The sequence below is a fragment of the Thalassophryne amazonica genome, chromosome 19, assembly GCF_902500255.1.
Source record: "Thalassophryne amazonica chromosome 19, fThaAma1.1, whole genome shotgun sequence".
Classification (NCBI taxonomy): Eukaryota; Metazoa; Chordata; class Actinopteri; order Batrachoidiformes; family Batrachoididae; genus Thalassophryne; species Thalassophryne amazonica.
The window spans coordinates 46,257,014-46,281,548 of NC_047121.1; the positions used below are offsets into that span (position 1 = coordinate 46,257,014).

General features: G+C 43.3%; 1 protein-coding gene across 5 annotated transcripts in view; it reads right to left on the bottom strand.

The window, feature by feature from the left end:
- Positions 1 to 24,535, bottom strand: part of ptpn21 (protein tyrosine phosphatase non-receptor type 21) — a 49,576-nt gene that overhangs the window by 12,280 nt on the left and 12,761 nt on the right. For 3 of the 5 annotated variants that reach the window (XM_034195313.1, XM_034195310.1, XM_034195312.1), the window contains exons 5-16: positions 22,623 to 22,690; positions 22,422 to 22,492; positions 21,412 to 21,499; positions 21,186 to 21,274; positions 20,444 to 20,531; positions 11,945 to 12,027; positions 11,720 to 11,827; positions 9,215 to 9,275; positions 5,341 to 5,422; positions 3,628 to 5,150; positions 3,102 to 3,242; positions 1,728 to 1,946 (exon numbers count right to left, since the gene is read on the bottom strand). In XM_034195313.1, coding sequence (XP_034051204.1) covers positions 1,728 to 1,946; positions 3,102 to 3,242; positions 3,628 to 5,150; positions 5,341 to 5,422; positions 9,215 to 9,275; positions 11,720 to 11,827; positions 11,945 to 12,027; positions 20,444 to 20,531; positions 21,186 to 21,274; positions 21,412 to 21,499; positions 22,422 to 22,492; positions 22,623 to 22,690 — 2,621 coding nt within the window. The remainder of the gene's footprint in view (positions 1 to 1,727; positions 1,947 to 3,101; positions 3,243 to 3,627; positions 5,151 to 5,340; positions 5,423 to 9,214; positions 9,276 to 11,719; positions 11,828 to 11,944; positions 12,028 to 20,443; positions 20,532 to 21,185; positions 21,275 to 21,411; positions 21,500 to 22,421; positions 22,493 to 22,622; positions 22,691 to 24,535) is intronic. The other 2 variants (XM_034195315.1, XM_034195314.1) reach the window with 2 other exon arrangements.

The window sequence follows — 24,535 nt, forward strand, 5'->3', positions numbered from 1 at the left end:
GTAGAAACATCTCAAGGATGACCAGTGGCAACAGGATGCACCTGAGCTCAATTTTGAGCTTCATGGCAAAGGCTGTGAATACTTAATAGGTACATGTGATTTCTTAGTTTTAATTTTTTAATAAATTTTCAAAAACTCAAAAAAAAAAAAAAAAAAAAAAACTCTTCACATTGTCATTATGGGGTATTGTATGGAGAATTTTGAGGGGAAAAAATTATTTTTGTCCATTTTGGAATAAGGCTGTAACAAAACCAAAATGTGGAAAAAGTGAAGCGCTGTGAAAACCTTCTGGATGAACTGTAATTCAGAATATTCTTAAAAATAATGGTCAGTAAGGAGAAACAAAGGTAAGTGATCAAGACCAAAGGTGAACAATCACCATGACTGGCAAATCCCCTGCTGAGCTCTTGGAAGAATTTTGCAATGGATGACCTCATGACCAAAAGAGAAAGGTCATCTGATACCTTGGGAGTGCCATAGCATCAGTGGCATCAAACGTTTGTGTGCATAGCGTAAGTAAAACAGTGTCTGTAAGACAGAGACATGTGGATATGTGAATATGATTTCACATTTACTGAGCAGAGCAGATGGTTTTGTGATACAGGAGTTAGACTACCAACCTGTAGACTGGGGCTTGATTTAGTGTGTGTGCTTCAGCATAACTGGCTATATCTTTGGACAAGACACTTTATCTGCATTGTCTCAGTCCACCCAGCTGTAAATGAGTACGAGACATGGTTGTGGTGGAACCTGTGATGGACCGGTGTCCCGTCAAAGGGGAGTGACGCTATAATATGCAGAGGTAAGAACTGTCCGATCAGGCCTCAGGAACTATATAGGATACTAACTGAATCTGTGATACAATTAATATGCAAGTCTGGTCACTGCTGCTCCCACTCACTGGGACTATCCATGTGCAAAGTTTGGTTAGTTTGGACACAGGGGCCTTAGAGATGTACTGTAGTGCAAAATGTATACACACACAGAGGCACGTACAGTACTGTTGACCATCTCCACCATCCATATGTATGGTGGAGGTAACAGGCACCATAGATGGAGCTGAGGTATGCACTCTGAGTGCCCTTCTAGTTTTGCCACTGAACAATTTGGTGCAGTTTTGGGTGTCATTCTGCTAGTGTAAATAGTTGAAGCCGCTGGGGTCCATGGATGTGCAAGCGCATCCAATTCATTTTTTGTCACGTTTCTATTAATAGCTCAAAGAGGAAATGCCACAGAAACTTCATTCAATCACTTCCTGAGAAGACAGAGTGTCACCTCTTGTGCCAATCCCTGTTGTAGACCATCTTTGATTCACAGTCAATCCTAGAGCCTGGAGAATTGTCACATGGGTCTGTGTCTGTTTGGCGCTGCCAGAGGTGGCAGCCAGAGTGCAGCGTCTCTCCGTGGAGGATTCACACTGAAACGTGTCACTATACACTCATAAATGCGAAGAGAATGGTCCTGTCAGCCTGAAAACTTTCATTTGTATTTAGTCCTACAGACAAAGACCGAAGACGAACACATCTAGCTGGAAGTGCTGAATTAATTTATTGAGATTATTATTACGATTTTGAATGTGACTCTGCTTTTGACAGTTCTCAGTGTTCGGAGCTTCTGCAATGCACCATGTATATTTTCTGTAACTTATTTACACATTGTTTAAAAATCTTTCTTTTTTTATAATATGATCACACAGTGAATGTACTTGAGAATTAGACATCACTTACTTTGATATGTGATGCATTGATGTAGCCTGTGTTGTTCTCTTTAGTGGGGACCAGCTCCACTCGTGTATCATCATAGGGCATCACATCTTGGAAGCGGTTTCTCTCGGCGTTGTCTGGCAGTAGAGCAATTGTGCAATCGCCGGCTGGCCGGCGCTTTGGGATCTGCTCGTATTCCGTGAACACCATGCCCTGATCCACATGTTGCTGCAGCACTCTACACTATAAACATACACAAACACCTTAATGGCAAACACATCACTGCCACAGGCTGCTAACGGACACTCGTTACTGTGTTTTACGATGTACTTTTAGCTCTTTGACTGATCAACTTAATCTTAATTTTAATAAAGTAGAAACAAAAACTGTGATGTAAAAATGTAGTCACCAGTGATACATCGTATGAACTCTGAATGATCAGAAATGGCAATCAGTAAATGCTTTCACTTTCAAAAAAGTAAAATGAAAAATGAAAATGTGACTGCATTTCTCAATATACATATGAACTAGTTTAACCTCCTAAGACCCTGCCATCCACACATGGGGCCATTTTTCTTTCCAAAAACTACTTCTTGTCCAAGGTTAGGTCTGGAGTTAAACTGCTAACCACTAACTACTGTAAACATGTTCACAGCTGTGCACACTTATAGAGGATATTGTTTACTGTAAACTATAGTGGCCAACGTGTTCCTGCAGTAGAAAACTTTAGGTGCATCAGTGTGGGAAAATTAGATTAAACCAATGTGCTCTTAAAAAAAAAACTGACTTAAATGACTTCTAAACCAGTGTGAACCAAATTCAAAACATAAGTACCATTTCTTTCATCAAAATTATGTGAAGTAAAGACCTCTTAAGCAAAACTAGCTGGTTAAAGCAATAAAAGAAATTCAGCCGGGGGGGACGACAACATACAAACTTCTATTATGCCTGAACAACAGCCAACAAAGCAAACAAGCAAATAAAAAAATAAAATAAATAAATAATAATAATAAAAATTGATCAGTAGAACTGATTAAAACATTTCAGAGTCCAAACTTTCTATCTAGTATCATTAAAGCAACAAAGCATTAAAATTAATTATAAGACTGAAGTGTAATATTGTGAGGATAATCCAGGTCATTTATCTCTTATAGAAAAAAATTAAAAAGTCAAACAAAACAGATCTAATACCAGCACCACCAGCACAAAGTCATGGACTCCCCCTCTACCCTCCAAAACAAGTCTCCTGAATGAGGACTCTAATAAATATAATCATAATAATGAATAAACCATACAAATTTAATTTTTACAACTTAAACTTCACAGTCCATCTTGGTGAGCAAGCTCCAACAAAATACAATCAGTTAACAAAAATGCAGTGCATGTGCCGTGCCCTACCCGCTCGTCGTTAGAGGCTCTCTCAGGCTCCTCTTTGCCCTCGCGGTGCATCGGGAGCCTGGACTGTGACAGGCCGTTGAGCTCTGCCATCTTCAGTGGGCCCATCTTCTTCACCTCTGACCTCGGCCCTCTTTTCAGCCCCTGGTGGCGTGGCATAGCGATAGAGAACGAGTGAGGACCAAAGATTCGGAGCCTCAGACAGGGACGAGATACAACAACAGGAGGGACGGCACCGCACACACACTCACTACATAGCTTATGAGAAAATGTCACCTGTCTGGTTTCAGCATACCTTCCAAGCAGCTCGCCTACATTCTTTCAATATGTGCCAAAGTGTTTGCGTCATTCAGCCACGTGACACTAATCATTCCTGTTGTTGCAATGCTTTCTGTGCTCACACTTGTGTGACACTGATATGAGGTAATGTGTGCGATTTATACAAGGACCGCAAACAGGAAAGAGGCTGACTGTTTAAAAAAAGAAAAACTGCATCTAAGCTGAGGAATAGATTGGGAACAGGACTCACCACAGGGGGTAAACCTTCTACTGTTTTCCTTCCAGCTGGCAGATCAGACACAGGTCTCTTCTTGAAATCCTTCTTCAATTTCTGTTTGTTCTGCCCACTCAGGTCCCCCTCTGACACAGATGGCATAATCCTGGGGTGCCGTGGGTCTGACAGCAGGTACACAGGCTCTACTTCCTGCATTCGCGGATGAGGCTTATAGCTCAAATATCCTGTGATAGAGGGGTCAATTGAGGAACCTATGGGATATGCAGGAGGTGGTTCTTTGGGAGTGTGCTGCTGAGGCGCCAGAGAAGAAAGACATGCCAAGTTCTGATGTTGCTGTGGCTGATGGTCCAGAACAACAGCTGCGTCCTGAGACAGCGGTGTGTGCCGCCCACCATCATCCCCAAACTCCTCTTCTTCACTACTGCTGTGGACCAGCATGGTGGCATCCGAAAGTGATTTCTTGTGGCCGTACTGCATGTTGTTTTTCATGTCATTGCTATCTTCTACATTGGTATGTTCTAAGAACACGTTGCAATGAGAACCATAAGCACAATCCCTGTGCAAAGCCAAAGCTGGCGTGGCAGTTTCAGCTGCAGAAGACACTGTTCTCTCTTTAATCCTCATCCCCTCCAGACTCTGCGCTAACCCAGCAATCTCAATGGAATTGCGTTTTTGGTCATGGTATGGGTGTCTGTATTGGAGGCCACTGAAAAGAGGTTCTGACACCTCTTGTAAAGAGTGTGCAACAGGCAGACTGTCCTCCTGAAAGGTCTGGACAGAGTGGTGCACACGCCGTGTGATGATCAGGTCGGGGTTACTGCTACTGACGTACAAGTGGCGTGACAGGTCAGGTGTGCTGTTTGCAGGGCGAGGGCAGGCATATGGGTAGGGTGGAGGTGGCCGGTACACCTGTGTTCTCATGATATTTGGAGCTGGATAGTCCTGCGCCTGCTGTAACTGGACATTTGTAAGCTCTGGGACACTGACTGCCCCCACCACAGACCTCTTCTCTGTTGGGTAAGGATGCAAGGACGGGCTGTGGAAGCTGGAACCGAGATGGAAAGGATAATGATGGTGCTGAATGCCGCTGCCATACTCTGCTCTGATCTCTGGCTGGCTGTAAACTAGAGGGTCCGGTCTGCTGTAGGCGTATGAGTTTCCAATGTTGAGGTTCCTCATGGAGTGACTCTGCCGGTGCTCTGGAGATAAAACCATCCCTCCTCCTATTGCACGGCTCTTCTGACGCATCACTGTCTCATAATCAGGAGTGGCGCGGTAGGAGGGCGGGATGAGGGCACTGTGGCGATGTGAGGGGACATAATCCAGTCGGATGATATCGCTGCCAGTGATAGAAGGGTTGGAGGACATGGGTGAGGGCTGAAGGTAGTGCTGGGGATTGGTCAGAGAGCTGGTGCTATGAGCACTGTACACACTTCCATTACGTAAACGCCCTCCGCTGCTGTACTCAAGTGGAGGGCAGTCCAGGCTTGTCTGAGAATGGTAGTAATAACCATTCTGACTGTTCATATATAGGTTGTCTGTAAAACAGCAAAAATAACAGGACACCCATACATGGGCATGGTTGTTTACTTTTTTGTTTTTTTCTGAAACAGCATTTAATTTAGCTAAACACAAAGCAAGAAAGTACTTGCAAAGACTTTATTGGCAGTTAATATCCCTTCTACCCAATAGCCGGTGCTAAGCAACAAATGTATATGAGGTAGTTACCTTGTGATGACATGTAAGGCTCAGTGAAATGTCCATTGTAGTGCATTTGTGGAGGTGGCAGCATGTAGCCCTGAGGCTTTGGCTGTGGAACATCAAAAGACAAATTTTGCTGTCCATATGAACATAATACTGTCCAATATTAAAAACATTCCTTTAACTAACACACTAAAGTTTGTCCTATTTCTCTATGTAACACTGGACTTGCACCAGAAAGGGCATCTGGCATTAAAACGTGTTCCAAATCCAAATGTGGATCTGTACTGGATCTGCCATGGTAACCCCAAGCAACCAGGATGAAAGACGACGATGACAACAACATTGTATCTTCTGATAAATGATTTTTGGTGCTAAATGGTTTTTGATTAGTTTCACAATCAGGTTTTTGTTTTTAATTGGCTAAGCTACACTTTTGTTTTTCGAGCGACAACGATCATATAAGAAATGTGTAGTTTTGTGGTCATCCTGAAATAATGTCAGCTACAGTGCAAACTGTAAATTTTGGTATGTTCAAAAATTTATATTCTGCCCATGTGACAACATTTAAAGTTGTAGCTAATAAACTTTGGTAACCAGCTCTCGCCAACATCATGTTAAATTCTACAACTACTTGTTGACTTACACACACACACACACACACACACACACACACACACACACACACACACACACACACACACACACACACACACACACACACACACACACACACACACACACACACACACACATTTCTGGCAGAATTTGTCTTAAAAAAGAAAAAAGTATATAATTAAAATGTGGAGACAACAAACATAAAATTATGCTGTATGAATGCACTAAAATGTTTCTGCACATCTCAAATGAAGCATGATCGAGCATCAACATCCTTTACACTAGTCACCACCATCAATGCATTTTGGAGATAAAAATGAATTCAGTTGTAGTTACTCAAGGAACTGCTTTTCAGCCTCATTAAAAAATAAGCTGAGCTGTCAGACAAAACGTTCTGTTAACACAACAATGGGGTTTTGACAGTTTCTACGAATATGGATAGAAACTAAAAATTCAGAATCTAATATTTAACTGCTCTATGCCCTTAGTTTGCTCGGTTAAAAATTCATACTGATCCAATAAGAACCTGAGGAATATTTAGTGAATGGTTGAATTTAACCCGTTTTCCAATAGTAAAAGAAAATTGTGGATAGAAAGCATGGTGGAAAATTCATACAGACTCTTAACTAATCCTAGAAGGACTAAGAATATGAAGTTGACAGAAAAAAAAAAACAGTACCATAAACTCTGCTGAAAATTTTAAACAGGCAGTAGTGCGACCTCTGATTAAAAAGCTTGGGCTAGATCATACAGTTCTTGGCAGTTTCAGGCGTATCTCCAATCTGCCTTTTCTTTCTAAAATCCTTGATAAGATAGTTTACAGTTAATTAATAGCCTTTCTGGAAGAACAGCATTCTTGAGGTTTTCCGATCCGATTTTAAAACCCTGCACAGCACAGAGTCAGCTCTTAAGAGTTTTTAATTATATAACTGCTGCATCTGACACAGTGGACCACAAAATCCTCGTCTCTCTCGTCACAGTGGGTGGGCATCAGAGGTATAGCGTTGGAGTGGTTCAGGTTGTACTTGGCAAACTAAACTTTCTGTGTCAGCCTTGGTGACTCTGTGTCCTCCTCTGCTCCTCTCTCATGTGGGGTCCTGCAAGGATCAGTTTTAGGCCCTCTCCTTTTTTCTGTTTATATCCTCCCACTCGGTTTTATAATTAGCAAGCATGGTATTCCTTTCCACTGCTATGCTGATGACTGTCATATGTATGTGCCTCTTAAAAAAAAAAGATGCACACTCTGTCACTTCGTTAGTCAAGTATCTTGGTGACATGAAAGCCTGGATGGCTTAGATTTTTTTTTTTTAATTTTAATGACAAGAAAAATTAAGTGATGGTTTTTGGTGGCAGCACTGCGATCCCCCTGTTAGATCAGGGTTCCCTCACCCAGTATATAAACTCACAGATCTAGAGGTTAAAGTAGATGCAGATTTGCAATTTGACAGTCATATCAGGGGCATTGTCAAATCAAGCTTTTTCCATTTGAGACAGATGGCCAAAATAAAGCCAATTCTTTCGAGGCACCAATTTGAGGCAGTGATCAATGCCTTTATTACGACTTGGCTGGATTACTGTAATTCGCTGTATGTGGGGGTTAGTGTGTCCTCCATCACCTGTTTTCAGATGGTACAAAACACTGCTGCACGTCTTTTAACTGGTACACATGAATACGAGCACATAGCCTCACTCCACTGGCTGCCCATACAGTTTAGGATTCATTTTTAAATTCTTTTGTTTTAAAATCCCTGAATGCGCTTGCCCCACCCTACCTCTCTGAGCTCCTACATCTTTAAAAACACACTCGTTCTCTCACGTCAGCTGATCAGCTGCTTCTGCATGTGCCGAAAACTAAGCGGAAGCTCAGAGAGGACCACACATTCGTTGTTGCGGCTCCAAAATTATGAAACAAGCTGCTTCAGCAAATTAGACAGACCTCATCTCTGTCTGCTTTTAAATATCTTTTGAAAAAACATCTCTTTGGCTTTTGACACTTCGTAAGATGTTGACTTCATTCATTCATTTGGTTTTATCTTATTGTTTTTATTGTATGGTTGTTATTTTTACTCATGTTTTATGGCTTTTAATTATTTTAGTTGTATACTGTTTACAATTTTATGTGAATAATGTCTTTTACAATGATTTTTGGTCCATTATTGTTGTTTTAAACATGCTTCCCTTAGGCAGTATTATTAGAAAGCATTGCTTAAATTTTCATTGTTACAGATGATACCCAGCTTTATCTATCCATGAAGCCAGAGGACACACACCAATTAGTTAAACTGCAGGAATGTCTTACAGACATAAAGACACGGATGACCTCTAATTTCCTGCATTTTTGATCAGGATATGTCCTTCAATGCGCATATTAAGCAAATATGTAGGATTGCTTTTTTTGCATTTGCGCAATATCTCTAAAATTACAAAGGTCTTGTCTCAGAGTGATGCTGAAAAACTAATTCATGTATTTATTTCTTCTAGGCTGGACTATTGTAATTCATTATTATCAGTTGTCCTAAACGTTCCCTGAAAAGCCTTCAGTTAATTCAAAATGCTGCAGCTGGGGAGCTGACAGGGACTAGAAGGAGAGAGCATATTTCACCCATATTGGCTTCTCTTCATTGGCTCCCTGTTAATTCCAGAATAGAATTTAAAATTCTTCTTCTTACTTATAAGGTCAGATTAGGGAGACAGACACCCTCTCTACTTTTAAGATTAATCTTAAAACTTTCCTTTGCTAAAGCTTATAGTTAGGGCTGGATCAGGTGACCCTGAACCATCCCTTAGTTATGCTGCTATAGACTTAGACTGCTGGGGGGTTCCCATGATGCACTGAGTGTTTCTTTTTCTTTTTGCTCTGTATGCACCACTCTGCATTTAATCATTAGTGATTGATCTCTGCTCTCTTCCACAGCATGTCTTTTTCCTGATTCTCTCCCCTCAGCCCCAACCAGTCCCAGCAGAAGACTGCCCCTCCCTGAGCCTGGTTCTGCTGGAGGTTTCTTCCTGTTAAAAGGGAGTTTTTCCTTCCCACTGTCGCCAAGTGCTTGCTCATAGGGGGTCGTTTTGACCGTTGGGGGTTTTCTGTAATTATTGTATGGCTTTTGCCTTACAATATAAAGCGACTTGGGGCAACTGTTTGTTGTGATTTGGCGCTATATAAATAAAATTGATTTGATTTGGATTTAAAGTGCTTAATGAATAAAGTTGGTTGGTTGCTGATAATCATCACGCACTACACTGAAAGTCATCAATGATTGTGTTTTGAGTGTGTGGACGTTACCAGAGACAATCTTGTAGAAGATCTTCGTCTGACTGGTTTGACAACTGCAGGTTGATTCTGGCTGTTAGGAAAGATTACATTATTTTAAAATAACAGGCCATCTAAGAACAACCTCAGAGATTTATATTTATAAAATAGCAGGATTTCTTTTTAAGTCTGAAATGGTGTTCATTGGAAAAGTGCCATTTCAAATTACACAACCTTTGAACAAAACTGTTCTGTCACAAAGAGATACAGCCCAGTAAGAATGCATTCACCTCACAAAGTAACAGACCTACAACCCCAAATCAGAAAAGTTGTAATGGTATGGAAAATGAAAGGGGGAGGGGGGCAGTGCAGTGATCCTTACATTTAACGGACAGACAGTATGAAGACAAGATATGAATTTCATGTTTTGTGAGGCCAGCTTCATTTCACTTGTTAAGATCCAACTATTCCTGCACTTCAGACCTGCAACACATTCTAAAAAAAAAGTTGTAACAGGGGCAATTTTGGGCTTCTAATGAAGTAAAAAATAAAATAAAATAAATACACGTTATTTTAAATAGGTGACATGAACAGGTGATTGTAATCATGATTTATTACAAAAGGCTGAATTTTTGAGGAGCAAAGATGGGCAAAGGATCTCCTGTTTGTCAAAGTTGTGAAAAAATATCAAAATGTTTAAAAGATCATTACTTCCAATGCTTTAACTTGTGTCAGTCCTGACTCCTGACAAAGCTGATAAAAGTAAAATAAGCCAGAGTGCGTCTGAAAAATGCTCAACTGACTGACAGCCATTTTGACCACTCTGAGGTCAAGAGCGCTCTGGAGCAGGTTTTCATCCAGGATGTGTCTGTACATTGCTGCATTCATCTTATCCTCAATCCTGACTAGTCTCCCAGTTCCTGCTACTGAAAAACATCCCCACTGCATGATGCTGCCACCACCATGCTTCACTGTAGGGATGGTGCCTGGTTTCTGCCAAACATGACGCCTGGCATTCATGCCAAAGAGTTCAATCTTTGTCTTATCTGACCAGAGAATTTTGCTTCTCATGGTCTGAGAGTCCTTCAGGTGCCTTTTTGGCAAACTCCAGGCAAGCTGGAGTGTGCCTTTTACTAAGGAGTGGCTTCCGTCTGGCCACTCTACCATACAGGCCTGATTGGTGGATTGCTGCAGAGATGGTTGTCCTTCTGGAAGGTTCTGCTTTCTCCAAAGAAGAATGCTGGAGCTCTGACAGAGTGACCATCGGGTTCTTGGTCACCTCCCTGAATAAGGGCCTTCTCCCCTGATTGCTCGGTTTTGACAGGCTGCCAGCTCTAGGAAGAGTTCTGGTGGATCTGAACTTCTTCTGTTTATGGATGATGGAGGCCACTGTGCTAATTGGGACCTTGAAAGCAGCAGAAATGTTTCTGTACCCTTCCCCAGATCAACTGAACTTACCCCAAGTGGACTCCAATTAAGCTGGACAGACATTTCAAGGATGATCAGTGGAAACAGAATGCACCTGAGCTCAGTACTGAGCTTTATGACAAAGGCTGTGAATACTTATGTACATGTGATTTCCTAAGTTTTTTTTAATAAATTTGCAAATCCCCCCGCCCCCCCCAAAAAACAATGCTTTTTCACATTGCCATTATGAGGTATTGTGAGTAGCATTTTTAAGGAAAAAAATGAATGTAATCTATTTTGGAATAAGGCTGTAACATAACAAAATGTGGAAAAAGTTAAGCGTTGTGAATACTTTCTGGATGCACTGTAAATAAAAATTTTAAAAACTCTCCCCCCTTCCAACTCAAACTATTACCTAATAAACATCACTAGTTTGTTTTAGGAGGATGTAGTCATGTGACATTTGAACTATTTTTGACGTATTCACCCTAAAGGTCCACAAAAAGGAATGTAGAAAATTCAGTTTTTCTCCATTCATTTCAATGGAAGGTCTCGAGGCACAAAAATAAAATGCAATACATCAATATTTTCAAAATTATTTATTTAGAGTAGTCAGCTCACTTGACATTTTATTTACTAGTGACACACACTTTATAAACAATGTTCCTCAAAGAAACGATGTGCATATTTCTCCCTCTACAGTGCATAATATCAATAAACAATTCAAGAAATCTGGAGGAATTTCAGTAAGTAAAGGGCAAAGGCGCAAGCCTAAGGGGAACGCCCATTTACCCATTTGGTTGGAATGCTAAAGCATTTACAAGTGGGAAATACTTTAGGGTCAAATTTTTTTTGGAATGTGTTGCAGGCCTTACATGCAGGAATGTATGCATCTTAAAAATTAATTTAAGTTGATCACTGAGTTGCCTCCCAACCCTCCCCATACCATCATCACTCTTTCTGATTTGGGGCAACATATCATTTTGCAAGAAGTTTTCATTTGCTCTACAAAGGTGAGAAAAAAAAAAACGGTCTGTTAGCTGTGGCAGTGTATGCAGAGCAAGCAGGAAAGAATGGTTGCTGGCACCTGCTTGATAGGCATACTGCAGGCGGTGGCTCAGTGTTGCTCACCCCTTATTAGAAGGCATAGAGGGACGAGAGAGCATTGGAAAGCGAGGAAAGGACAGAGTGAGAAGGGACTTCTGGGAGCCCACAGAAGGCAGGGGGTCACAGTCCTCTCTGAAGAGAGGAGAAGGGACAGAGGTAAAAGTGAAAAAAGAAGGGAAAAAAAGGAAGGCAAACACATGACAAAAGACAAGAGAACCCCCCCCCCCCCCCCCCCAAAATAACACTTACAGGCTGCTACTCGTGTTAATCTTATAGAACTTGAGTCGAGCCAGACATATACGGCACAGATATTTGGCTGTTTCCATGTCTTCCTGCGCACACACACACACACACACACACACACAAGGAGACAAAAAGCATTACATGTTCAAGTAATTAGTGTAATCATAATGTTTATGTAAAAATAAAGTCATTCCGGGTTGTCCCTTAAAATGCTGTATTTTCAGGAGTATAAGTTGTGCTTTTTTTTTTTTTTTTTCATTATTTTAGTTGGTGCTGTGTAGGGGAATTCTGCAATCCTGAAAGTGATGTCACGCAAGCAACCCTGCCTGTCCACAGAACAGGCAAGGTGTGCTATTGTTGTTAGCATTTGGAGTGCAACACAATCAACAATTCTTGTCATACTGGATGAAATTATGTCTGATGATTCAACATGTATGAAGGCATTGGAAGAGGAAGCAAAGATACCAAGCTAGGGATCAAGAAGATCCTCTGGGATCATCTTCTTGATCTGAACAAAATTCCAAGGGAGTAATTCAGGTGGGACCTGACAAACTGGCTGAATTTAGAATTCAGACAAATTTATACATTATCTAGCCTAATGGTGATAAAAAACAACAAAAGCATGGAGGCCAACAGCTACGTATTTATTGATTTATTTTAAATTGGAGCAAGCATTTGACTACATCATGCTAAAATGGACATGCTAAAGAACGTTCAAGTATTGCATTATTATCACTGACAGACATTACAGATGCTTTCTGGCTATCACAGGGTTGTAGCATGCTTAATACCCCTAATCATTTGTTAAAAATGTTTTTTTTTTCTTCAAGAAATTATACGGAATGACCAGTGAAAGATCAAGGACCGAGACGTCGCCCGGTATGGCGGAGCCGGGGTCCCACCCTGGAGCCAGGCCTGGGGTTGGGGCTCGCGCGCGAGCGCCTGGTGGTCGGGCCTTAGCCCATGGGCTGGCCGGGCTCAGCCCGAAGGAGCAACGTAGGCCCGCCCTCCTGTGGGTTCACCACCTGCAGAGGGGGCCATGGGGGTCGGGTGCAGAGAGGATTGGGTGGCGGATGAGGGCGGGTGGCCCGGCGTCCCGGTCCATGCTCACAGCCCCTGGCTGTTGGGATGTGGAATGTCACCTCGCTGGGAGGCAAGGAGCCTGAGCTTGTGCGGGAGGTTGAGAGATACCGACTAGAGATAGTCGGGCTCACCTCCACGCACAGCATGGGCTCTGGTACCCAACTCCTGGAGGGGGGCTTGACGCTTCATTTTTCTGGCGTTGCCCACGGGGAGAGGCGGAGAGCTGGGGTTGCATTGCTTATTGCTCCCCAGGTCAGTCGCCATGTGTTGGAGTTCACTCCGGTGAACGAGAGGGTCGCGTCCCTTCGCCTTCGGGTCGGGGACAGGTCTCTCACCGTCGTCTCAGCCTACGGGCCGAGCGGCAGTGCAGAGTACCCGACCTTCCTGAAGTCCCTGGGAGGGGTACTAGATAGCGCTCTGACTGGGGACTCCACTGTTCTCCTGGGGGATTTCAACGCCCACGTGGGTGGCAACAGTGAGACCTGGAGGGGGGTGATCGGGAAGCACGGCCTCCCCGATCTGAACCCGAGCGGTGTTCAGTTGTTGGACTTCTGTGCTAGTCACAGTTTGTCCATCACGAACAACATGTTCGAGCACAAGGGTGTCCATAAGTGCACGTGGCACCAGGATACCCTGAGCCGGAGGTCAATGATCGACTTTGTAGTCGTATCATCTGACCTTCGGCCACGTGTCTCGGACACTCGAGTAAAGAGAGGGGCAGAGCTGTCAACTGATCACCACCTGGTGGTGAGTTGGAACCGCTGGGAGGGGAGGAAGCTGGTCAGACCTGGCAGGCCCAAACGTATCGTGAGGGTCTGCTGGGAACGACTGGCGGAACCCTCTGTCAGGGAGGTCTTCAACTCCCACCTCCGGGAGAGCTTCTCCCAGATCCCGGGGGAGGTTGGAGACATGAAGTCGGAGTGGACCATGTTCTCCACCTCCACTGTTGATGCGGCCTCTCGTAGCTGTGGTCGCAAGGTCTCTGGTGCCTGTCGCGGCGGCAATCCCCGAACCCAGTGGTGGACACCGGAAGTAAGGGATGCCGTCAAGCTGAAGAAGGAGTCCTACTTATCTTTGTTGGTAGGTGGGACCCCAGAGGCAGCTGACAGATACCGGCAGACCAAGCGTGCCGCAGCCCGTGCGGTCGCAGAGGCAAAAACTCGGGTCTGGGAGGAGTTCGGGGAGGCTATGGAGGAGTACTATCGGTCGGCCTTGAAGAGATTCTGGCAAACCGTCCGACGCCTCAGGAGGCGGAAGCAGCTCTCCACCGGCACTGTTTACGGTGCGGGTGGGGAGCTGTTGACCCTGACTGGGGATGTTGTTGGGCGGTGGAAGGAGTACTTTGAGGATCTCCTCAATCCCATCGTCACGTCTTCTGAAGAGGAAGCAGAGACTGGGGACCCAGAAGCGGACTCATCCATTACCCAGGCAGAAGTCACTGAGGTGGTTAGAAAGCTCCTCGGTGGCAAGGCTCCTGGGGTGGATGAAATCCGTCCTGAGTACCTTAAATCTCTGGATGTTGTGGGACTGTCTTGGCTGACACGCCTCTGCAACATCGCGTGGCAATCGGGGACAGTGCCTCTGGACTGGCAGACCGGGGTGGTGGTCCCTCTGTTTAAGAAGGGGGACCGGAGGGTGTGTTCCAACTATAGGGGGATCACACTCCTCAGCCTCCCCGGTAAGGTCTATTCCAGAGTACTGGAGAGGAGAATTCGACCGATGGTCAAATCTCGGATTCAGGAGGAGCAGTGTGGTTTTCGTCCTCGTCGCAGCACACTGGACCAGCTCTACATGCTCCATCGGGTGCTCGAGGGTTTATGGGAGTTCACCCAACCAGTCCACATGTGTTTTGTGGATCAGGAGAAGGCGTTCAACCGTGTCCCTCGAGGCGCCCTGTGGGGAGTGCTCCGGGAGTACGGGGTCCGGGGTCCTTTGCTAAGGGCTATCCGGTCCCTGTACGACCACAGCAGAAGCTTGGTTTGCATTGCCGGTAGTAAGTCAAAACTGTTTCCAGTGCACGTTGGCCTCCGCCAGGGCTGCCCTTTGTCACCGGTTCTGTTCATTATTTTTATGGACAGAATTTCTAGGCGCAGCCAGGGTGTAGAGGGGGTCTGGTTTGGGAACCACAGAATCTCGTCTCTGCTGTTTGCGGACGATGTGGTTCTGTTGGCTTCGTCAAATCAGGACCTTCAGCGTGCACTGGGGCGGTTTGCAGCCGAGTGTGAGGCTTCCGGGATGAAGATCAGCACCTCCAAATCCGAGGCCATGGTTCTCGACCGGAAAAAGGTGCTTTGCCCTCTTCAGGTCGGTGGAGTGTCCTTGCCTCAAGTGGAGGAGTTTAAGTATCTCGGGGTCTTGTTCACGAGTGAGGGACGGATGGAGCGTGAGATCGATAGACGGATCGGTGCAGCGTCTGCAGTGATGCGGTCGCTGTATCGGACCGTCGTGGTGAAGAGAGAGCTGAGTAGGGGGGGCAAAGCTCTCGATTTACCGATCGATCTACGTTCCGATCCTCACCTATGGTCATGAGATTTGGCTCATGACCGAAAGAACGAGATCGCGGGTACAAGTGGCTGAGATGAGTTTCCTCCGCAGGGTGGCTGGGCGCTCCCTTATAGATAGGGTGAGGAGCTCGGTCACTCAGGAGGAGCTCGGAGTCGAGCCGCTGCTCCTCCACGTCGAAAGGAGTCAGTTGAGGTGGCTCAGGCATCTTTTCTGGATGCCCCCTGGACACCTTGCTGGAGAGGTGTTCCGGGCACGTCCCATTGGGAGGAGGCCCCGGGGAAGACCCAGGACACGCTGGAAGGATTACATCTCTCGGCTGGCTTGGGAACGCCTTGGGGTTCCCCCGGAGGAACCGGGGGAGGTGTGTGTGGATCGGGAGGTCTGGGCAGCTTTGCTTGAGCTGCTGCCCCCACGACCCGACTCCGGATAAAGCGGAAGAAAATGGATGGATGGATGTTTTGTGTCATCTTGAGGGAAACACAAACTAAAGTCAAGATACACATTAGTCACTCTGTCTGGAATCCTTCTGAACATACTGGACTGAATGGACGCTACTCTACAAATGATATCAATTACAAAAAAAGACAACATTTACAACAACAAAAAAAAAAAACATACATTTGATGAAGTAATCACAAGAAGCAAGCACTGCACTGTTCCCAATTTTTTCCTGTGACTGTGAAGTTTCTCCTGTAAATTGCTCTCAGCCATTGCTTTCTCTTCAAAAAATCCTTATGCTACGTTTAAACATAACGACGACAAGTCACAAATGCCAGGAAGTACAGATTCTTGGCCGCTGATCACGAATGTGATGATTCGGGGCAGAGGTGTCAGATGTCCTCAGGAACTGCTGCAACCTGTTACCACACGTTACGATTAATGGCACGTGTTGCTGGAGAATTATCAGGAACCATTACGCACGGTCAAGAATAGTGTTCCGTGTTGTTGTGTGCTATTGCGCGTAACAGCGCATCGTTAAGTTCTGTCACGTTGTGAACGAGGTGAATTGTCTCCACACACACACCCATATTCATCCAACCAAATTCAGATCGCTCCAGTTTTTCAGAACTTTGTGACTGCATGCGTAGTTGGGCTCTGTGCCATGGAGTGGCGCTGAGAGAAGGAGGAGGACAGAGCCAGATGTGTGGCCTCATGCAGGTGTCGTCTCACGCATTTTCCCAAACATCAGACACCTGCAGGAGTGCGCTGAAGAGCACTGAAATTAGACTTTTAGCCGACTTGGAATCAAACTGAATGCGGTGCAGCAGGGTTTAATTGTGCGCACGCTTCTTCCTCAACCGGACTGGAGGAGGTGCAGAGATGTCTGGCTGCACGTGAGTCTCCTCTCGCTCCTCTGGTTCCTCTGGCTCAGACTCGTTCTCCTGCTCATTGGTTACAACAGCAGGTGGAACACCTGCAGGAGCATCCTGAAGGAGCTTCAGCAGGAACTGTGGAATGACATCTGGAGCCGAGTTTAATTGTGCGCATGTGACAGAAAAGTGATTCGTCGTGGCACTAGGGATGGGTATTGATAAGATTTTATCAATATCGATGCCATTGTCGATTCTGCTTATCGATCCGATTCCTTATTGATACCTCTTGTGAATTTTGTACTAAAAGTAGACTTTACAGGTTTTCTATGTATTTCATTGAGTCTTAAAGTAAATAAATATGAAATTGGTCACTGTATCCTTGATCTCTGGACATAAATTAAAAATAAACAAAACAGTGTTTCGCTTTGAAGTTATTAATTCCGACTGGACTCTATCGTTCTAACTTGACTCGGCAGAGAGCTGCGCAGCGTTTGGAGCTGTGTGAACAGAACGGAGGACGATTCTCGTTTCTTTCTCGCAACAAGACAGGAGTCCCAGTTGCTAACTTTAATCCACACAAAAGTGACTCACGATTTCACATATTCAGGGATGAAATTGGTGAAAAACAAAAAAGCTGAAACCCAAAATTACTCCCCAACACCACGTGCACGAAAATATTTTAATTCTAGAAGCTCTGAAATGCAATCTGGGACTATTCCAGACAATAAACTGCAGTGAGTGCAGCATCCATTTTGGTGAGGGAAAAAAAAACTTTCCTTATTCAAATTCATTCCAGTAGTATTCTGCTCTTACTAGGATGCAGCAGTTTTCTAGTTTGGCAGATAGTTCTGGAGGAAATCCACTGAAGAAATTAACACATTGAAAATATGTTTGACCGAAACAAACTGTCATTAAACTTAAATAAGACAGGGACGAAATGGAGGTGTAAGAGTCACTAGGTGTTCACAGGAAACATTTATTTGTGTATGTATGTATGTATTTATTTATTTATATATGTTCATTGTCAGTTGGCTTTATATTTTCTGTTGTGTTTTTATTCAGGTTCTTTTTGTCTCTTAATCTAAAATTGTATATAATCATTAGATTAGTTATTATTACTATTATTGTTGTGCTTGATATTATTAATATATAAACAAAACTAAATTAAAAAATATTACAATTTGTAATACATTTGACTCTTTTACAACAACAAACGCTTGACAGCTGCAACTGCTTAATGCTAACTTGACATTGAAAATGCCACAGACATGCTAACTTGTTAGCATCTGTCCCGTTTTTAAGTTATAAAATACATCTATCAACTGTTTCAGAAGACCATAACAGGTCGGTTTAACATAAAAAATGTAAATAATACTCACAGCCATATTCTCTTTAGGGTTTTAGCGGGGGAAAGCGAAAGAAAAAATTAATCAACAATTCAATGATCGAAGCACTGCTTCGATCTGCGAATCACTGCTTCGATTGGTTCAAGGTTCAAAGCAAAGCCGCACTGCAGAAAAGTTGATTACAGACCCTGCAGCGGGTCTGTAATCAATGTACAGCAATTATAATTTTCCTGACAAACACCCCCAAAAACAACGGCCACTCTGAAGGACCGATAAGGGAATCGTTAAGTAAAAAGGTTATTGATGTCGGTGGATCGAACCGTTTATTAACGATACCCGAAAGGAACCAGTTCTCGATACCCATCCCTACATGGCACTCAGTGAAATGTGACGCCACGTTACAAGTCATGTCAAAACTTGACAGTTTCCGTGTCACTTCGTAATAACGCAATGGAATAATTGCATACTGATCCAGAATGGTCCGACTGATCAAGATGTTGCAATCTGATATTTACTTCACAAGCTGAAACAAAACAGTGCCTTCCTGATCTTGGTTTTACATCGTGATCACGTATCTGCAGCACCTACATATCTGGATCCGGATCACCTATAAAATTTAATGTCCTCCATGTCCTATTATCTATCTGTGGTGAAATTTTGTAAAAACCCATGCAGTAGTTTTGATGTAATCCTTAGAAGTCCACAAAGTGATATCCTGAGCCAGAATCCTGATCCAAATCACTGCCTAAATTCAGTGGAGTCTTCATACCCTAATATCTATCTGTGGTGCAAATTTGGTAAGAATCAGTGAAATTTTTTTTTTTTTAATGTAATCCTTCAAAGCCTATGTAAAGTGAAATCTTGATGCAGAATCCATATCACATCTAAAATTTAATGGAGTCTTCCATGGCCTAACATCTATCTGTATTGAAAATTTTGTCAAAATCTGTGCAGTAGCTTTGACATCATACTGCTAAAAGACAGACAAATAAATAAACGCTGATGTTTTTATTATGTCCTTGGCAGATGTAATAATGGCCTTTATTGTCAATGTAAATAGATGAATACATACAACAAAATTTGTTCTCTGCATTTAATCCATCCTAATTACAGCTGCCTTGGTCAGGGGGCATAGAAAGGAGCAAACCATAAATAAGGATTTTTTGATAGTGGGAGCAAACTGGAGTGCCTGGAGGAAACTAACGCAAACATGGGAAGAACATGCAAACTCCACGCAGAAAGGACCAGTTTGGAAGTGATCCCAGGACCTTCTTGCTGTGAGGCAACAGTGCTACCCATGTGTGGCTGCTGTGTAAGCACTAATGATTATGGTGGTCGCTGAGGGGTGAGATTTCCCCAAAAGTGATGCTGCATCGAATTCTTGTTGTATATCAACAAAACATGCATGTTATAAACACACTCATCTACAGCGACAAGATGGCAGAGTCTACTGGTCTGACTAGCTCCTACTATCTGAATGAAGTACAATTTGATCCACACTCCGGAGCAGAAAGTGCCGGTAATGCATGATTAAGCTGGATACCAAAGGCCGAAAAACGAAGTGAATGAGGGGGACATACCAGGTCTTAGAGAACAAGTGAAATGATTGTTTTATTCTCTCAAACTGAAAGAATGCCACTGAATATAGAGGCAATAACAATCCCGCAACATAACACTCCAATTGTTTGTACTTTGTGGGACAGCAGGAGGACAAGGCTAACTATGTTTTAAGAAAGTATAATCAATTCAAACGTTTTTTGAAATTTAGTGAGGTAAATGCACACAGATTTAGTTCCTTGTTGACATCTTCCTCTGGTAAATGGTGACAAAAAACAAGTTACTCTTGAGGTCCTTGCACCTCGCATAATACCATTAATGAGCCTGTTAGTTTCTGCTCTCTAACGTGGTGTTTGTGTTATAAATAATGCACCAATTAAATTAATTTTGCTTCTTGTTGCATGAAGCAGCAGCACATTTCAAAAATAAGTGTGACTTGTGCTTTTCCTCTTTTTGACAGATGTGACTAATAATAATTCAATGCGACATATATTCCAGAAAATACAGTACTTCAAGCTTCAAAGTATGCGGGTTTTTGAAAAACCATTACATAGCATACCAAAACAATTCCAGGCACAACCACGATCTGAAAACTGATGGAAACTCTGCCATGAAGCATTTCCACAACCGCTAAATGCAATAAAACATCTCAATATTCCACTAAACTGGTAAAGAAGCAAATGAAGCAGACAGCCACTTACGGTCTGAAAGTGAACACTTTCCTCTCTGTTGGTGAGCTCCAGAGCAAAGAAAGACCTGTTGTGACTCATGTTGTTAATTTCATTCCACCTACAAAGCCAATTAAAGTGTAGTGACAGCAACAAAGACAGAAAAACAAACAAAAAATTATGCCATGGAGGTCACCTTAAAAATCCACAAAACTTCAATATTTTTAGAGAAGCCTGTGGTTGTGGGGCTGCTTTAACAAGGCTCATTAAAATACACACACACACACACACACACACACACACACACACACACACACACACACACACACACACACACACACACACACACACACACACACACACACACACACACACACACACACACACACACACTCTGTATTACACAAAATAGCATGTAGACAGATGCGGTTCAGCTTGGTCAAAAAAGTTCCCTCACTAGACCAACAATGTTTACACAAACTCAGTCACCCAGCAGTCTGACTGACTTGTTTCTCAGGCCACATTCAGGTCTCGAGATAATTAAGGATCATTACAGGAGACAACATCAGCAAGAAGAGCTTTGGAATCTGCTCCAAAACTCAGCCTATGTTAACCTAATAACCCCATTCAACAGACTTACTGTTCAAAGCTAGAAGATACCAGCTTAAGCTTTAAGTCAGCATTTCATATTAAGGCACACATACCCAATACCATGATTATCTGACGCAACTGTGACAGTTAAGAAAATATCCTCCAAAGTCACTTCAAGACTCGCCTAAATAACAGAAGAGGTCTTCCATTTTTGTGTTCGACAAAAATTCCATCAAGGCAAGCTCCCAATGTAACATCTGAGCCTGTACCGTCCTGTAAAATGAAGACAGAAAAACCCCAAAAAGCATGTGAGGACAATGACAAAGACTTTGAAAGCCGCACAATAGTATAGTCATATTAATATTCTGCAACTTCATCATAGGGATTTGGGAGTCATATGCTGGACATACCTTAGCTTGATAACATTCTTGGCCATAGCCTTCCATTTTTTCCACCTCCTGCATGTACAACATCTCTGCCTCTGGGGCTGACAAGCCCCTGAAAAGATCAAAAAATGTCAAGCAAACAAGTCAATATACACTGTACGTGGTCTGAATTATTGTCACCCCTAAATTTAAAGTTCAGAATCCAAAATAAGATAAATGCAAATGAAACAATTTTATATAGTCATCACATTAAAAAAAGTCCAAAGTTGCTGAAAAACACACAAAATAACATTTTCATACGGTATAGTGAAATAGAGATACATAAAATTAAATATATGAGATAAATATTAGGAGTGACCAGGACTGTAAAACAACAAGACACCCATTCGTCTATCTGTCAACTCCTGGAACCACTTATGCCACTTAAAGTTCACGGTCATTGGGTGATACATACACCCTGGACAGGCCGCCTGTCTCCTGTGGGGCCAACACATATAGACATACAAACACATTCACAATCTGTCAATAGCTGAACAAAACACAAATTTATGGTAGAAGCTCTTTTTTAAAAGGCATAATAATTACATCTGTTTCTATTAAATAAGTCATGATTGCAGCTCAAAATGTTTGACATGGGGAAAACAGCAACCAGTCTGAAATCTTTAGGAGACCACTGAGATATGTCACTTATATTAAAATACAGTTGCGTGGGTTCCCTCCAGGTGCTCTGGCTTCCTCCCACGTTCAAAAAACATGCAGGCTAGGTGGACTGAAAACTTTACACGCCTCATGCCCTATGACTGCGGGGATAGGCTCCAGCCCCCTGTGACCCTTAATTGGAGTAAGCGGTTGAAAATGAGTGAGTGAAAGTGAGTAATCGGTAACTGGAGCAGTATTCTGAGTATATATCTGCAAGACAAAAAAATGTCCATTCTTACAAATATATACCATGACATGCAGTTTTACTGCAAATTTGATGGACAAGTACAGAACTTAATGGACAACGCTTTTTTGCTTTCTGTTAAAAAGCTCACCTGTAAGACTGATAAAGAATGGCCACTTTCTGAGTGGCCTCTTCAAGGACTCGCTCATCCTGGATCCAGCCCTGAGTAGACACACACAGGCAAGTCTGATCACTGCCATGTGGTTTAAACAGTTAAATACAGGACATCTAAACTTTTTCATTTTAAATGAGAAGGGTAAAATATTGAGAACTTGAGCTTAAAAATGCTTACAATAGGGAACAGCACAAACTTCTGAAGAAAATCCTGCGCATCATAATGACTGAAGTCTCCAAAGTCAGCTGCAGGTGACAAAGATGTTAGAAATTAATAAATACGAGGTCTATTAGACAATAAACTGACCCTTTTTTTTTTTTAACTATATGGATTTGAATGACATGCAATTCCACCAATCATGCTTGAACCCTCGTGCGCATGCGCGAGTTTTTTCACGCGTGTCGGTGACGTCATTTCCCTGTAGGCAGGCCTTGAGTGAGATGTGGTCCCGCCCTCTCGGCTGAATTTCTTTGTTTCACACGCTGCTCCAGACGGCGCGCGTTGCTTTATCAAAATTTTTTCTGGACCTGTGAGGAATATCCGAGTGGATACTATTCGAGAAATTAAGCTGGTTTCGGTGAAAAGTTTAACGGCTGATGAGAGATTATGGGGTGTTTCTGTCGGTGTAAGGACTTCCCACAGAGCGGGACGTCCTGCAGCACTTCCAGGCGCCGTCGTCAGCCTGTTTCGACCTGAAAACATCCTAATTTAAGGCTTAATTCAACCAGGACGTCGTGAGAGAACAGAGAAGATTCAGAAGAGGCCGGCATGAGGACTTTATGCGGACATTCCACTGTTTAAGGACATTTTGTAATGAAAGACGTGCGCGCAAATTCGCCGAGTAGTTTCCGAGACGACTCGGCAAATCTGTGTACGCCGCGACAGGAATAACACCTCCGTGTTGAAAACCATTTGTAAAATTCAGGCGGCTTTTGATGGCTTTCCACAAGTGAGTAACTGAGAAATTGTTTAACAGCTTGGGCATGTTCCAACTTGCCCGTTAAGGTTTCCAACGGAGGTGTTTTTCCTGTCGTGACCTCCCACGGTCGGGTCCGGCCCGACATGTGACTCTGCCCGCACGTTCTTTCATTACAAAATGTCCGTTAACAATGGAATGTCTGAATAAACTCCTCATGCCGACTTCTTCTGAAAGTTCTCTGTTCTCTGACGACTTACTGGGTCAACAGAGCCTGAAATGTGGAAGTTTTCAACTTGAAACAGCGAGACGCTGCCGCCTCGAAGCGCAGATCGCCGTCAGGCACCGTGGGCCGTCCTTACGGCGACACTAACAGACCAAAATCTCTCATCAGCCGTTAAAATTTTTACCGAAAACCAGCTGAATTTATCGAATGGTGTCCACTCAGTTGTGCCTTACAGTTTTGAAAAAATTTTGATCAAACAAAGCAGCAGTCTCTGAGCCATTCCTAAACAATGAAAAAAACGACGAGAGGGTGGGCGACTCCTCAAAGACTGCCCACAGGCGAATGACGTAACCGACAGGCGTGAAAAAACGCTCGCATGCCCACGAGGGTTCAAGCATGTCTGATGTAATCACACGTGATTCAAATCCATATGGTTTTTGAAAAAAATAATAAGGTCGGATACTTTTCTAATAGACCTCGTACAGCAGCCAAACTGCACATGACACTGCCTTCCAAACAAATTATATTTCATGTCCAGTACTGTATTTAGTATGCGCCAAAAAAAAAAAAAAGAAAAGAAAAGAAAATTCAGAAAATATCTTGATGTCATGGCTTTGGGAAAGCTGGAGTGTATAATGACACTGCACGCTAATTTTAGGAGAGGAGAGCTCGTGTTGTGGGAGGGAATTATTCAGAGTCTGACAACATCATGGTCTAAAAGGGTTAACAGCTTCAGCCCAGCTGCTGGCTGCATTCACAGGTATGCTGAATATCCCAGGCATCTACAATACTGAGAGGCTACAACTGTCCATCACTGCAAACCTTAGCAGCCAGGGACACAAAATCTGTGCTGCACAAGCTGATGAAAGCAAAAATGCAAAGTCTGCACAACAACTTAACAGCAACTAAAAGAGTCAAAATGTTGTGGTGGGGGGTTGAGGGGGATTT